At 36.0% G+C, this 16738-nt stretch overlaps 1 protein-coding gene across 3 annotated transcripts; it reads left to right on the forward strand.

Moving 5' to 3' along the window:
- Window positions 1-9999: 9999 nt before the first annotated feature.
- On the forward strand, window positions 10000-16291 carry LOC139197015 (uncharacterized). Of its 3 annotated transcripts, none has more exons than XM_070823465.1 (9): window positions 10000-10388; window positions 10471-10630; window positions 10736-10804; window positions 11523-11581; window positions 12451-12527; window positions 13506-14593; window positions 14711-14810; window positions 14878-14953; window positions 15037-16291. In XM_070823465.1, exons 8-9 carry the CDS (start codon window positions 14944-14946, stop codon window positions 15795-15797), a joined length of 771 nt encoding a protein of 256 aa, XP_070679566.1. In that variant the 5' UTR covers window positions 10000-10388; window positions 10471-10630; window positions 10736-10804; window positions 11523-11581; window positions 12451-12527; window positions 13506-14593; window positions 14711-14810; window positions 14878-14943; the 3' UTR covers window positions 15798-16291. The 3 variants fall into 2 exon arrangements, 1 of the variants encoding a protein (XP_070679566.1); XR_011581975.1 differs by having other exon boundaries at window positions 12445-12527.
- The last annotated feature ends 447 nt before the right edge of the window (window positions 16292-16738 follow it).

A 16738-nucleotide genomic window follows, 5' to 3' on the forward strand; every position in this document is an offset into this window, starting at 1 on the left:
TCCCTTTTTTTTTATGAAAATGAATGTAAAATACCTTGCATATTTGTCAATGTTTCAAAAATAAACCCACACAAAAAACAATTAAACAAGCAACAAATAAAAATGACAATCATGGCAAAATAAAACTGCAGAAAAGGGAAGGTTTTTAGGAACACAAAACCAATCGTGGAGCAATTCAAAAATCTTCCTTATTTGAATACATGGGTTGCCTCCCAAGAAGCGCTTGCTTTAATGTCTTCTAGCCGGACGAAACTTCCTTCTAAGCTTGGATAGGGCCCATAGCATGGAATTGATCCTTGAATGGAAGGTGATACTTGACATGATCCGGCAATGGTTTAAATTCTAGTGTAGGTGCCTGAATCATCAAAATCAGCAAGTTAGTATAAAATAAAATCGAAGTTGGAGAAGATGGCTTACTTGCTTGCTCCTACACAAACTCAATTACGAACACCACATCTTTGAAGGTTGCAAGGATATGGGATTTGGCCAGATTTGGTGTTTTGAGAGTTATGACTTGTCCTGTGTCATAAAATCCAACTTCTTTGGGATTTTTCGTCTCAAGTGTATCTTCTTTGATGAATTCTAGACATTCCTCATCCACTTCTTGCTCTTGATTCTTTGGAAAGGTTTCGAAGATGCCTTTCTCACCTTCTTCTTCCTTGGATTGCTTGATCCTGCAATGAATCAAGACATTTGGTGAAACGGGGTCAAGACGAATTGAATTTAGGCTTACCTTGGTTGTAGTGGACAACATAGAGGGCATATGGGGCTGCGGCAAGGGTGGTTCTTCCCTTGCCATGGACTTGTTATTCTCCTATTCTTCGAGCAGCAGTTGTTCATCCATGTTTTGGCTTGGTTTGGATGTCTTGGGTTCACCTCCAACCTCCATAGCACTTCCCAAAGTGATAGCATCATGGATTTCAAAATCTTCCTTCAAATTTTCAATAGTTAAGTTAGAGAGTTCACTTTGCTCTTGAATTTGTGCCGTGAACTCCATAATCTCTCCAAGTTGATTTTTGAATTCGCTCACATCCTTAGCTTGATTGAGCATTGTTTCATTTTGATTTTGCTGCCCCTGCACCAAAGAGGTTAGTAATTGAAAATTTTGATCACTATCCATGGACATACTTGAATTTGATTGGAATTGTTGTAGGGGAAGCTGTGGTGGCTGCATAGGTGTTAAATAAAACTCCTCAGATTGCTGCCAATATCCATCTTGTTGAGCCTCCTTGGCTTGATTTTGTGAGCCCTGCACCAAAGAATTTATTTCATCAAAAATTCGATCATAATCTGTTGACGAACCTGAGTTTGATTTAGCATATTGTATATGAGGTTGTGATGGCTGCATAGGTCTTGAATGGAACTCCTCTTCTTGCTGCCAATATCCATCTTGTTGGAATTGTTGAGGTTCTACGTAATATGAATAATCTCTCCAATCCGAATCGTAAGCATTGGAAAACATATTGTCCCATGATTGGCTATGGCCTTGATAACCCCAAGCATGTTCATTCGCAGCGAATTGAGAATATTGCTGAGTTGGATATCCTTGCCCATAGGACACACCACATGTAGGGACACTTTGCATTGTGTTCCTTTCGGCATATTGTGACAACTGAGAAGTAAGTTCCGCCAATTGAGCTTGAATGGTAGCAAAATCCATGTCTTACTTCTCTAATACCTAAAATCAAGGAAACAAAACTAAATCAAATATCAAAAGTAAAACAAAAAAAACAAAAAAACACAAACAGAAACAAAGTCAGTAACTAAAAACAAAAGACACGAAAATAAACAAAAAGAAATAACAAGGGATTAGCAAAGTTGCTAATCCCCAGCAACGACGCCAAAAACTTGATGCGAAAATTATCTTAACACACAAATTTAACCCTCTTTTGACAATTGTAGTACAAGTATAAGTAGGGATCGTTCTGGACCGGGGATTAGGAGGGCTTGCTAATAACCTCTAAACTGATTCAAAAACATAAAACTAAACTTAAAAACACTTAACAATACTCACAAGACTCAAAGCAAACTTATAATACTCAAAACAGCTTAAAACAACCAAATAAACTTAAACTAGACACTAGGAATGACTTTGGACGAAAATTGACTATTACTTGAATCAAAACACTTAAAAACACAAATTAAAACAGATTCTAACTAATTAGACACACTAAAGTAAAGGGGGGTTGAGTTTTGGACGAAGTTGAAACAAACAAACAAGTATGAAAAACTAGACAAATTGTAAAACAAATTTGAGAAATAAGATGATGGATGGGATAGCTAGAGGGTTTTTCTCCACACATGACATGTATGCAAATAACTTGATTTCCAGTTACTACTTCATTGAATTATGAATGACAATGCTCTAAATTAACCGTGACATCACTAGTTAACTCTCATATTTTCCTTGTTTTATTGGATTGGATGACATCATTCGACAACTCAAAACATTCTTCAAAAGTTCCCTACATGACATCATAATAGAGATACAATCAAAGATCATTACGTTTAATGAAAATCATAAGCATTGACAAGGCACTTGCAACTATGACATCATGTCACTTATGCTAGGAATTGAACTTAACGCGATCGTTTATAAGCGACCTCCACTACTTATGAATATAAGTTTGTAACGATTATATGAAACTTTCTTATATTCTAGCAATGGATTTATGCATGCCAATTAAGTGTCGACCCTTAATTAACAAATACAAATAAGTTATCAATCAAATAGTTAAGCCAATTGCATTCCCGATTCAAGAGTTCATAACTGGAATTTTTCATATTATATTGCACACATAATCATGGCTTTGAAATCACCCCTAGCCAAGAGGGGTTTAGCCACTCATATTTACAACAAAATGAAAGGAAATGAATTTAAACATTAGAAACAAAAGAAAGAAAACACCTAAACACTCCAACGATCCAAGTTAGACAGCAAGCACATCCAAGCACTTTCCTTCCCTTCCTTTGCTACGACACAAGGTGTTGGTGAGTGTTTGAAGGTTTGTTTATATGGAGGAATGGTTATGGAGGTCACGGCAAGGAAAGGGAAATGAAGGTGCATGGAATTGTGTTTTTGTTGTGGGAATGTGTAGAATGGTTAAGAAGAAAAGAATTTGCCTTGCGGCAGAATGTGTCTACCTCCCTTCTCCCTAAATTGTCCCCCTGAATGTGTCTTTGGATGGATATATTTATAGGCTAGGGAGAGGATGTAGTGGGTGGTGGTAATGAATGGATGTAGTGGTAGGTGAATGTGTTGGGTGGTTGAAATGAGTGGATGTGTTGGGTGAAATGAGTGGATGTAGTGGTAGGTGAATGTGTTGGGTGGTTGTAATGAGTGGATGTGTTGGGTGAAATGAGTGGATGTGTTGGGTGAAAAGAGTGGATGTAGTGGTAGGTGAATGGATGTGTTGGGTGAAATGAGTGGATGTAGTGGTAGGTGAATGTGTTGGGTGGTTGTAATGAGTGGATGTGTTGGGTGAAATGAGTGTGCTAAAATGGTTATTTATAGGGAGAGGATGATGCACAAACTTCAAATTTCGTCCATTCCTTTTGCTCCAAGCATATGTTATCCATTCCATTCCAAAAAATGCTCCAAAATGCACTTCTTTGCCACATTAACCCTTTGGACCTACAAACACACGAAAATAGCTTAAAATACTAAAATAACTATGAACTAACAACATAAATGCCAAGAAACAAGCTAACTAAGTCGCATAAATATTCTCCTATCAGAAAGCCTAATCAAACAATAGGTTAATTGACATTTAATTGCATTGAAAACAGTAAAATGTAAAATTTATTATTAATCATAAGTCAAACCTAACCCACGCTACACTCTATGATGGTATTTTAGGAACACCAAAATTATAAAAACTGACATACCAAGCTTGTTAAGGAAATTTGCTTAGTTGGACTATAGTAAATGGGGTTTAAGTTTGAAAAAATTAAGAGGATGGGTTTTAAGTGAGAGAAAATAAGTTTTAAGGGGGAAACTCTCGTTTTCAATACTTTTAATTACTTTGAAGTTTGTTTTAACTTTTTTGTCATTGCCATGCATCTAATCTTCTCAACAAACACAACAGTTCCTCAAATTCAAGTCATACAATGTGAAGGGGAAACTGCAAAATAAATTATTATTAGTATATGGAAGATTCATAAACAAGTAGAAACTTCACCAAATTATTCAACTTGTCCACATAAGTCAAACTCCATAAAACTTTCATAATTTCCATAAACAAGTAAGAAACTTCACCAAATTATTCAATTTGAGATTTTATTTTCTAAATGGGTGTCAAGATAAATTTACATTTTGAATTGGCTTTATGAGGTTAGTTTAGATAGTAAATTTGGGTTTAAATAGATATTAAGTAGTTAATTAAAAATAATATGGGTATAGAGAGTAAGTTGGGTGTAGAAAAAAGTTATAATTTCTCTATATGTATATATCCACTAATTAATCAAATCTGGCAAGCTAAGTTTCTTTCCTAATGATGTATGAAGACTACATCTACGAGAGAAGCCAGATTCCTTGTCTATTTCTACATGAATCTACTCTTACGAAACGATAGCGGTTTTATTAGCATCAAGAAAAAGAATAAGCTTCAAAGAGGGCATCATAGATTAATGACTCAAAAACAAAGAAAAAGACAACTTGGCCAATATAATATCCACCACTCTAGGCCTTATTATTAGTACTATATTTCCCACAAAACACGAAAGCCACACGAGCAACAGGCACGCGCAACACGTATGCTGAAGGGCAAAATGGCCAATTCACTACATAATCCCACCAAAATCAGAAAACATCGAAGAAAATGAGGGGCAAATCCGTCCGCACATTATAGATCAATAGTAACCCAAAACTGGGTTTTAGTATATATAATATGTGAGATTATTTAATGAGCAAATATAACATACAAATTTGATGATCTCAACTTTACCAACTGATTCATTGTACATTTTTTGTTAGGAAGACACCATTTGTTTGGAGAGTAATTTAAATGAAACAGATTCAACGCCACGTGGCGTTCCAATACAATTATATATTGTCATGTGAAGAAAAAACTTGAACATGACAATGTATTATTGAAAAAGAAACATCACGTGTCTGTGAACCTATTTCACGTAAATCCTTATCTCTAGTCTATGGGTACTCTTAAATAGTATTGTAAAAGCCTGGGGTTAATTAATCTAGCACCTTGTTCCAAGGTATAATTTTGTTGAACTAAAATGTCGCTCACTTAAATATCCGTGATTAGATATAAATGTCGATACATCGACAATAACAACAAAACATGAGTATAAACTTTGTGAGAGAATTAAATTGTTTTTTTTTTATCAATGTCGTGGATGGGAATACAATATTTAAGAGAGGGTTGTATGAGATTTTATTTATTTATTTATTAAAAAAAAGGAAATTTCATTAATAAACAAAGACGAAAATTCAAAATTTGAATTGAATACAACAGATGAGGATCCCTCTCCTGATCCTACTCCGAATACAACACCCCTTAACATGAAACAAACTATATGTTTTGATTAAGAAATTTAAGATTATTAAGGAATTTTAAAATGACAGAAATTGAAATGACAGGATTTTATTTTCTAGAATTTGTGAATTTTCTTGTTTACTTAACCTAAAAGAACAATAGAATTGAGAATAAAATTTGTTAATTTTAAACTCTTAATCATAGAAATTGGGAAATAACACTTATTTACATGGAATTTAAACTTGGGAATTGGAGGCCCCAAATTCTAAGTTTTTTTTTCATGCGGAAATTCTAAATTTCTATGTTTATAAATCCAAACAAGGGAATTGGTGTATGTCAATTTATAAATTCTGACTTTTATCCAAATTCTAAGTTTATTTTCTTCATCCAAACATAGCACAGGTTACCATAAACATTAATTATTAGTGCCAAAAGAGACCAAGATACCATAAATGAAAATGCTTGCTGATTTTGGCTATCAAGGGGCATATTCAATTTGGAATTGATGTGCTCTTTTTTTTAATAAATTGTTTCTGTTGTGCTTTAAGAATAATTAATAATAAAATAAAGCAGTTGAGTGTTTGATAAATTATATTTTTAAAAGTGTTGTGAGTATGAAAAGTAGTGTAAAAAAGTGTCCAGAATGATAAATAATGTCATGGTTTAATATTAGGGAGTTTTAATGAAAAGCTCACGGTACTGTTCACTTTAACGAAAAACCACATTTTTACACTAAAAAGTCAATTATGGCACTATTCACTTTACTATCACAGCCCGTCCCGAGATTCTATATATCGAGGTTGTGAAATGACAAAATTACCCTTGACGGTTACTAAGGTATGTGTGTGACATGTTATTGATTATGCATATTTCCTAAGTTTTGGAAAATTTAATTGGATTAAAGGTTATATGTATTTTTGTGGTTAGGGAGTTAAGAAAAATGGATGGTGATGGTTTTGGGATGGACCACACACACATACATACGGGTCAAACCTCTCTCTCTCTCCTTCCCCGTGCTCTCTCTCTCTTCTCTTCTCAGTTCACTCTCTCCCTCTCGAAAACGTACGGACGAGACCAAATTCCCTCTAAACATCGCGGATCGACGCCAAAAAGGTAAGGTTCTTCATCCTTTCGACCTCCTGAGTCGTTTGGTACTAGTTTTAGAATGAGAAACCTTAGAAATCACGTTGAAAACCCGAGGTCCGATTTGAGTACTGTTCATGCATTCGTGATGTGTTGATTTTCAGGGAATTCTAAGCTTATAGTGAGCTTAGTGAGGTCCTAAGGAAGCTCGGAGTGCTTAGTTTGAAGGTTTTGAACGTCGGGATTGTTGAGTTCGAAGTTGGCTGGTTTTCTTGGAATTTCTCCGGTGAGATTTCGTAGTTTTTAGAGCCTTAAAGTAGTGTAACATGAATCTACATGCTTAGGGCTTCATTTTGATATAAAATGCGTGAAAAATGGTTGAGAAATGACAGAGAATAAGGAGATTGAAAAATCTCCAGTTTTCCGGCGACCGGCGAACCAGTCCGGCGACTGGAGGTTAGGGGTGATGTGCGTGGGGGCGCATGGACCCTTGCCCATCCCGGCGCGTGGGGGAGCGTGCGGCCTCAGAAATTTTTTCTAAAAATATGTCGACGTCCGTGACGTCGAGTAGGTCACTGTGGTATATTCATATACCCAAATTGAGCACCGTATGAGAAGTTATTACGAATTGTCGATTATGTGCTTTAAATAACGTTATTTTAGTTGTTTCGCATATAGGTATACCTATCCCGAGGACGAGCGCATCCAGGGACGTCACGGGGGTTATGACCCTTCGACTTATCAATGAGTGGGCAGTTATTTTCTGTTATTACCTATATATTATTGATTTTCCCAGAAATTGAATTTAAATGAAAGTATGTTTTCAAATGCCATGCATGCATATTATGAATTATATGAATTAGTAATTGATGCATATATATATATATATGAATTGGTGCTGTGGACACACAGGTGAGTATCAGGTGAGTTTTATGTTATTTATGTGAATCATTGATGATGTGAATTATGTTGAGAGCTCATAACCTGCACCCCTGGTTTAGTGCTTATAGTATTCACCGCACCACATGCTCACCTTGGATCCAAGTAGGTGCATGTCGTACAGACCATGAGAGGGTTCCGACATGCTAGTCGTACAGATCACTAGAGGTGGTTCCGACTGGTAGGTGACCTTAGATTATGTGCACAGATGATTGATGAGAGAAGCACTAGAGCGTATTATTACACCATTCTTGTTGTACAGACTACTTCAGGTAGTTCCGACTTATGTGCAGAGTAGTGCCGTACAGGTCACCGTGGTGACTCCGGTTGGTTTGGATATTGAGCTATGGAATTAACCGTACAGGATCAACTGCAGGGTCTCCGGTTGATTCATTATGTCACCTGCATGGAAGAAAATGCCGATAATATCAGCGAAATATCGCCGATATTATCGGTTTTTCGCGTAATGGATATTTAATAGGTATCTGAATGGTTTTTGTCAAAATATCACGATATTTTGGAAATATCGCGATATTTTTTTGAACGGTGCAATCGGACTCCGAGCCGAACGTCGGAGAAGAACGCCGGAGATGGTGTGCCTATTCCCGAGCCGAATTCGTCCCAAAAACCTTGCAAAAACATGATTTTTAACTTCAATTTCACATATAAACTTCAAATTTCACGCATGCAAGAGGTAATAAACGATTCAACATATGTGATGTCGGTTTAGGGTTTAGAGTTTCAATGGAATCTCACCTGAAAACTTGTTTTCTTTGAGTCGAAGACGAACCAGATGACTGAGCCAACTCCTTGCTCAGCGACGCACCGCCACAGACGACTGAGCCAACTCCGACTTCGCCAAAGCCACGATCAACGGCGGCGACACCCAGAAAGCTGGTTTCTAAAAAGGAAGAGGGATTCGAGATTGTCGGACTGAGGAGCAGAAGGTCGTGGTGTGTGTGTAGGGGAAGGGAGAAGAGAGATCGAGAGATCTCTGTGTGTGTGTGTGCGCATGGGAGAAGGGAGAAGAGAGATCGGAGAAGGGAGAAAAGAGATCGAGAGATCTCTGTGTGTCTGTATGTGTGTGGGAGAAGGGAGAACAGAGATCGGAGATCTCTGTGTGTGTGTGTGTGTGTGTGGGAGAAGGGAGAAGAGAGATCGAGAAGGATCGAGAGAGAGAGAGACTAAGGTCGTGTCTGCGTGTGTGATGTTTGTGTGCGTGCATTGTGTGCGTGTGTGGTTGCGTGCATTGTGTGTGTGTGTGTGGGTTCCTCCTGTCAGGAGGACACATGACTCACTCAGTATTCCCGACAAGTTTTACAATTATTTTGACAATTTCAGACCACTTTTACAGTTATAATTTGTATTCTTTTCAGACCATGGATGGTGGTTTCATTCAAAACCGTGTGCCGATATTGTTTTAAAAGGTGGAGTATCAAAGCCATTGTGATATTCTTTCAAAGCTGCCATTGTGATATTCTTTCAAGAGGTGGAGTATCAGAGCCATTCAGAGCCTTTTCGATTATTTTATTTCCCTTACCCCTTTCAAAGTCATTCCAGATCCATTCCAGAGCTTGAACACAAAGGGTTCCATATTTAAAGTAAGTTTACAAACTTATATTTATATTCTTATAATTTATACAACAACAAAAAAATTTGTGTGGACTCGTATGTTAATTTTTTTAAGTAATTAATACTTGCATGTTAGTTTTTGTAAGTAATTAAGTAATGTTAACAATTACATGTTAATTTTTTTAAGTAATTAATACTTGCATGTTAGTTTTTGTAAGTAATTAAGTAATGTTAACAATTACATGTTAATTTTTTTTAAGTAATTAAGTAATGTTGTATAATTATTCCCTAGGATACTTTTAACATGTTTAATGTTATTTATTATTTTATTTCCCTTACCATTTTCAAAGCCATTCCAGATCCATTCCAAAGCTTGAACACAAAGGGTTCCATATTTAAGGTAAGTTTACAAACTTATATTATATTATTGTAATTTATACAACAACAAATAAATTTGTGTGGACTCGTATGTTAATTTTTTTAAGTAATTAATACTTGCATGTTAATTTTTGTAAGTAATTAAGTAATGTTAACAATTACATGTTAATTTTTTTAAGTAATTAAATAATGTTGTATAATTATTCCCTAGGATAATTTTAATATGTTTAATGTTATTTATTATTTTATTTCCCTTACCATTTTCAAAGCCATTCCAGATCCATTCCAAAGCTTGAACACAAAGGGTTCCATATTTAAGGTAAGTTTACAAACTTATATTTATATTATTGTAATTTATACAACAACAAATAAATTTGTGTGGACTCGTATGTTAATTTTTTTAAGTAATTAATACTTGCATGTTAATTTTTGTAAGTAGTTAAGTAATGTTAACAATTACATGTTAATTTTTTTAAGTAATTAAGTAATGTTGTATAATTATTCCCTAGGATAATTTTAATATGTTTTGTCACAGCCCGTCCCGGAATTTTTAATTCCGAGGACATGAAATTACGGAAATGTCCCTAATACGTGACTAAGGTATAATTTTCACGTTCGTTATATCTAAGCTCCAAAAAAATTTGGTAATTAGAGTGGAGACTTAGACTTAAATTTTATGATGGAATTTTATGAAATTGGGATTGGATTGGACATGTGGGATCCCCACACCTCAAAACCCTTCCCATTTCCCGTATATTGTCCTTCATACTCTCTCTCTTCCTCAGACCTCACTCTCTCTCTCTCTCACCCTCTCGAACACACAGGCAACCATCAAAACCACCTAAAACTAATACCAACGCCGGATTTAAAACCACCATCAAACTCCTGGAACCTCCACGATCACGATGGTATCCATTTCAGGTAAGTTTTGCTTCGGAAAACCCTAGTTTCAAAGTTCCCGTGAAGAGCACTGTTCATGATCTTCGAATTGACTTTGTTTTAGGTGAAACCAAGTTCACAGTGAGCTTAAGGAAGTCCCAAGGAAGCTCGGAGTGCTTCGTTGGAAGTTTTTGGACGTAAGAACACGGAGATCGACAAGTTCAAAGTTTGGCCGGAGCTTTCGAGGCTTTTTCCGGCGACTCTCCGGCGAGTTAGGAGTCGAGGTAGGTATCAATCTCTTCGTCTCGTCAAGTACTACAACTTTCCTTTTTGTTTCATTCAATTTCGTTGAGTATTGAAGAAGTTATACTCATTTGAAAAATACCCAGTTTCCGGCGACCTCCGAGGCTTTCGAGGCAGTTTCCGGCCAAACCATGGCGAACTAGGTGTTGTGCAAGGTACCATTCTCTTTGTCTCTTCAAGGGATACAACTTTCGTTTTTGAATCACTTGATTTCGTTGAGAAATGACAAAGTTATGGCAATTTGAAAAACGGCCGCCGGAAAAACCAGTCCGGCGACCCAAGGAAGAAGAAGGTGCGCGTGGGGGCGCGTAGGTCCGTGCCTTCCTTGGCGCGTGGGGGCGCGTGCTATAGTAAAAAATTATTTTAAAAATATGTCGACGTCCGTGACGTCGAGTAGATCAATGTGGTATATTCATATACCCAAATTGAGCACCGTATGAGAAAGTTATTAAGGATTGTTGGTTAGGTGTTCGAATAACGTTTTATAGTTTTCGCATTAGGTGAAAATGTGAATTGATGATCCGACCGTTGGATCGTCACCAAACTTTGATACGTTGTAATACGTAATATTTGAGGATTATTGTAACTTACGGATTGGGAATCCGAGTTACGGATATTCCGGAATTGGAATTGTAAGTTCATAAAATAAAATGTTAACCGTCACTTAGTTTTGGAAATTGACGGAGATCCGACCGTTGGATGGTAATGAAATTTGAGGAGGTTATCCTAGAGATATATTGTGGACCTCTGGAAGTTATGGATTTAAAATCTGAGTGGTGGATCTTCCGGATCGATCAACGTAGTGACGTATTTTATATAAGTTATACATTCTATCGATATGAATTCTGAGGCTGGATTTGATTACTATTCTAGGCGGCGATCGTCATGACGCCTTGATGTGTGGTGCTAGGGAGTTGTTGGACGAACTCCAGGTGAGTGGGCAGTTTTGTTTTCCGTATATATATATACTTGACGTTTTCCCAGAAATTGAATTAGAATGAAATTATGTTTTAAATGAAAGGTATATAGAATTATATGAAAAAGTGAATTGAAACGCTATTCATTGAAAGTATATGAAAAGTATATAGAAATGTGAATCGAATTGCCATGCATGAAATGATATGAATTGATATATGATGCATATGTATGAATTGGTGCGGCGGACGCACAAGTGAGTATCAGGTGAGTATTTAATTACTGTTATGATGATGATGATATATATTGAGCTCAAATCCTGCACCATGGTTTAGTGCTTATAGTATTCACCCCATCGCACGCTCGCCTTGGATCCAAGTAGATGCTGGTCGCACAGTCCACGCGGAGTGGGTGCGACGGGCCAGTCGAAGAGTGTTAGTGAGATTTCGACTGGTGGGTGACCTTAGATTATGTGCACAGATGATTGATGAGAAAGCACTAGAGCGTAACTTGTGTGCAGAAGGCCGGACAGGTCACAGAGGTGACTCCGGCAGAGTGAGAGTGATAGATTTTGAGCTCTAGGTTCAACCGTACATGCTATTAGAGGGCCTCCGGTTGATTACTTCTTGCACCTGATATAATTATTGTTGATGCATTCATACTTAACTGTTGAATTCCGACATGGCATGGCATATTTGTACTGAAAAATGTTGAGTTAATGAAAAGAAAGTATTGAGAATATATATGTATATTTATATTTTACATTTCTGGGAAAGTATACAGGTTTTACGGAGAGGGGTTACAACGTTTTGAGAAATGTTTGGATTTGGAAAAGAATTGTTTTACTGACCCACTCAATTTTGGTTTTGCGCCCCTCCAGGTTCAGGAATCACAAAGGTGTGGTGACTACGAGGAATTCGACGGTGTTCTGACAGATTGATCAAAATTAGGACTCACCTTCGGGTATATCAACTTATAAATTGTATCTTAAAGCTTCCGTACTGTGCAAATGGTTACGTCACTGTCACGTGACGGCCAGCATGCCCTCCTTCGGGACGGGGTGTGTCATGTTTAATGTTATTTATTATTTTATTAATATTAGGTTTTATTATCAAATAGGATTATTATTCATTAATATTAGGTTTTTTTATTATCAAATTGGATTATTATTCATTAAATTAGATTATTATCAAATTGGATTATTCATTAAATTGGCTTATTATCAAATTGGACTATTCATTAAATTGGATTATTATTAAATTGGATTATTATCAAATTGGATTATTATTCATCACTATGTTTTATATTAGGATTATTTTTAAGATAATTGGATTATTATTCATTAAATTGGATTATTCATTAAATTGGCTTATTATCAAATTGGACTATTCATTAAATTGGATTATTATTAAATTGGATTATTATCAAATTGGATTATTATTCATCACTATGTTTTATATTAGGATTATTTTTTTATCAAATAGGATTATTATTCATTAATATTAGGTTTTTATTATTATCAAATTGGATTATTCATTAAATTGGATTATTATTAAAGTGGATTATTATTAAATTGGATTATTATAAAAAAGGAATATTATTCATCACTATGTTTTATATTAGGATTATTTTCATGAAAAATAATTATCTTCATTTATATTAGGATTATTTATATTAGGATTATTATCAAAAAGGAATATTATTCATCATTTATATTAGGATTATTTTTTTATCAAATTGGATTATTATTCATTCATATTAGGTTTTATTATTCCATATTATTTTTTTAATTACTTAAATTTTTACAATCATTTTCTTTACTTCATATTTAATTCTTCTGTAGAATAACTTTATTATTTAGGTTCTCTTATATAACCGTCATCACTACTATATTTTTTGGCCAAAAAATATTTGTCTAATTTTCATGAAAAATAAATGTAGGTACATTTACGATGTCTAGTGGAGCTACTAAACGTGATCCAGCTTGGGAACATGGATACCCAATAGACGGAAACAAACATGGCACAATTTGCAAATATTGTGGTCGGGTAATGAAGAGTGGCGGAGTGACACGACTTAAGTACCATCTTAGTGGATTAGATCCAGCAAAAAATGTCCAACGATGCGATAATGTCCCCCCAGAAGTGAAGGCATTCATCAGCACATTATTAAAAAATAAAAAACAGCAGAAGGAAAAGATAACACAGGGAATGGAAAATATTCGAGCTGGGCTACGGGGAGAAGTCTATGGCCAAGTGATTGACAGTGATGATGATGACGATGAGGACGAATGTGATGATGACATGGGACCTGAAGAACGACGCAGTTTGAAACAAGCATTACGTGCCTCCAAACAGTCAGCATGGGAAAGAGAACACCTTCATAAAATTCCTAATAGAGCACAAGGTTCCGGGACAAGTGGTGATGCACAAATGAGACGGGGAGGCAGTCTTAGAGAATCACAACCAACACCACCAATAGCCCCAAGTTTATATAAGTCATCCAAAGCACGTCAAAAGAGTGTTTGGAGTTATTTCACTGGAGGTAATGTGAAGGAGGGAATGGGGCGTCTAATTAGCAAGTTCTTTATCTATGAAAATCTCCCTGCTGCGAAGGCATCATCACATCATTTCAAAAATATGGTAGTGGGATGTCAACAGGCCGGTGTTGGAGTACAACCTCCCACTCCCTATGAGATAAGAAACAAATATTTGGATATGGAGTATAAAGACATTGGCGAGTATGTTAACAAGTTGAGGTCAAAGTGGGAAACTAATGGTTGCACAATCATGTGTGACGGATGGACCGGCCCGACCAGATTGTCTATCATAAACTTCATGGTATACTCCAAGGGAAAAACAATTTTTTTGAAGTCTGTTGATGCTTCAGACCATATAAAGAATTACAAGTATATGAGTTGATGCGTGTAGTGAAGGATGAATTGGAAAGAAAACATGGTGCAAGGTGGGTCATAAAGATAATTGAAGACCGATGGTATAAAACATTATACCACGATTTGCATGCAGCAGGTATAAATTATGTCATAATTTGCAATTCATTTCTTTAGTTGCATAAGTATTATTTCTCTTATTAGAGTATGTGTTTCTTTGAACATCATATTATTTGAATCCCCGATACCAATACAGACTCGGTGTTGGAGATGATGGTAACCTTATACGTGCTGTACATAATGTATACTCTAAATTAGACCCTACATCACCAGCAGTTGGCCAATTTGGAAATGAGGTACACAATTACTTAAATTATAATAATTACTTTGTTGGATTAAACTAACACAATTTATTGAATTCAGCTAACATGGTTTAAAGATGCAAGAAGAACTTTTGGAGAACCAACATCAGTTGCTGCTCGAACAAATATGTCTCCTAGTGAGTATAAACATATTTCACTATAAGTTTATAATAGAATTTGTTGGAGTTATTAGGCTTATCAACATTATTTTTCATTGTAGTTGAATGGTGGATCATGTATGGGACCGATGCACCAACTGTGAGAAAGTTAGCAATCAAAGTATTATCACAAACAGCTTCCTCATCTGCTTGTGAAAGAAATTTGAGCACATTTGCACTCATACACACAAAGCAAAGAAATAAGTTGGCTCATAGTAGCTTGGAAAAATTAGTTTATTGCTACTACAACATGAAGCTTCAAATTCGAGATAAGGAAGTAGAAATAGATCATGTCGACCGTGGTGACCCACTAGATGTGTTTGATATTGTTGGTGAAGATGATGATACAGAGGGTAACCAACTTTTTCAATGGATTAGACCTCTTCATTTAGATGATGATGAAGGCAACCCAACTCCCAGAGTTGTTGAAGAAGCACGTAATGAAGGGATAAATGTAGAAAGAGTATTAGAGGAGGAGGTGGGATCTAGCAGCGCTGACTCTTTGGAAGAACTTTTGCACCCAAGACCAAGAAACACTGGAATTCCACCTTCTTCCAATCCTACACAACCACAACATCGTGTTGATACTAATGATAGCTCTAGTACAAGATCAGGAGACTTACCTACCACCGGAGGTGGGAATGATGAAGGACATAGTGGAGCTGGAGGTAGTGGAGCTGGAGGTAGTGGTGGTGGATATGGAAACTATTATGGACCACTTCCCGGATTTATGAGCCCTTCATTGGTGAGGCAAACTTCACGCATGCAACACAGGATGATGACCATGGCAGTAGGCGGGCAAGACCAGGAATTGGTGCCATAGGGAAGGACTATACTCGCAGAGAAAGAGACAAGGGGATTTTGTCAAGTCAAGAAGATGACTCGTTATCTAGAACTTCGGACTCTGTTGAAGTGGGAAGTAGTAACTATGGTAATACTCATAACCAACCATTTCCCTACCCTTCATATCCCATTCCTTTTGGGATGGAATCGAGCGACTCATGGAAACAATCCAAGACTCAATCTTCAAATGATTTTGCTTATGGACAAGGTCAACCAATCTCAGATCCATATGGGTGGCATGTTAACAATTACATGCAAAATTATTTTGGGGATTTATCATTTGATAACTACTCTTCACAATACACTCACTCTACACATAGAGATGATGAAGATAGTCAAAATTTTGAACCTCATAGGAACTCTATGTGGTACTAAGTCACTCATGTATCTTACCATGCAATGTATCAAGTGTAAAATATTGTACTAATTCATTATATATAAATGATTATGGTGTGTTTAGACTTCTTTCATTAATTACTACATATTTTCTACACTCACAATGTTTGTCAGCTCGCTATATAATCAACTTGATAATGTTAAATCCATCATGCAATGTATTTCCTTCCAATTTTTTGTGATAAACTAATAGATAATTGACTAAATAAACATCCTGCAAAGTTTCAATAAAAATTTCCAAGTTTTTCTTACAATTTCCGTGGTTTCCATGTAATTTTTATCGATATCGATATTATCCCAATATTTCCATCGATATTTCCGTGTTTTCGGACTACCGATATTTCCAATATTACCGATATTTTCTTCCTTGGTCACCTGTTATATTGATGCATTCATAATCTGTTATTGACATTTATGGCATGGCATATTTTCTGGAATTGATAAAGATTTGTGATTTGAGTTATATGAAGAGTTATATGCATATTATGTTAATTTCTGGGAAAGTATACAGGTTTTACAGCGAGG

This window comes from Malus domestica, chromosome 06 (genome assembly GCF_042453785.1).
Source record: "Malus domestica chromosome 06, GDT2T_hap1".
Lineage (NCBI taxonomy): Eukaryota > Viridiplantae > Streptophyta > Magnoliopsida > Rosales > Rosaceae > Malus > Malus domestica.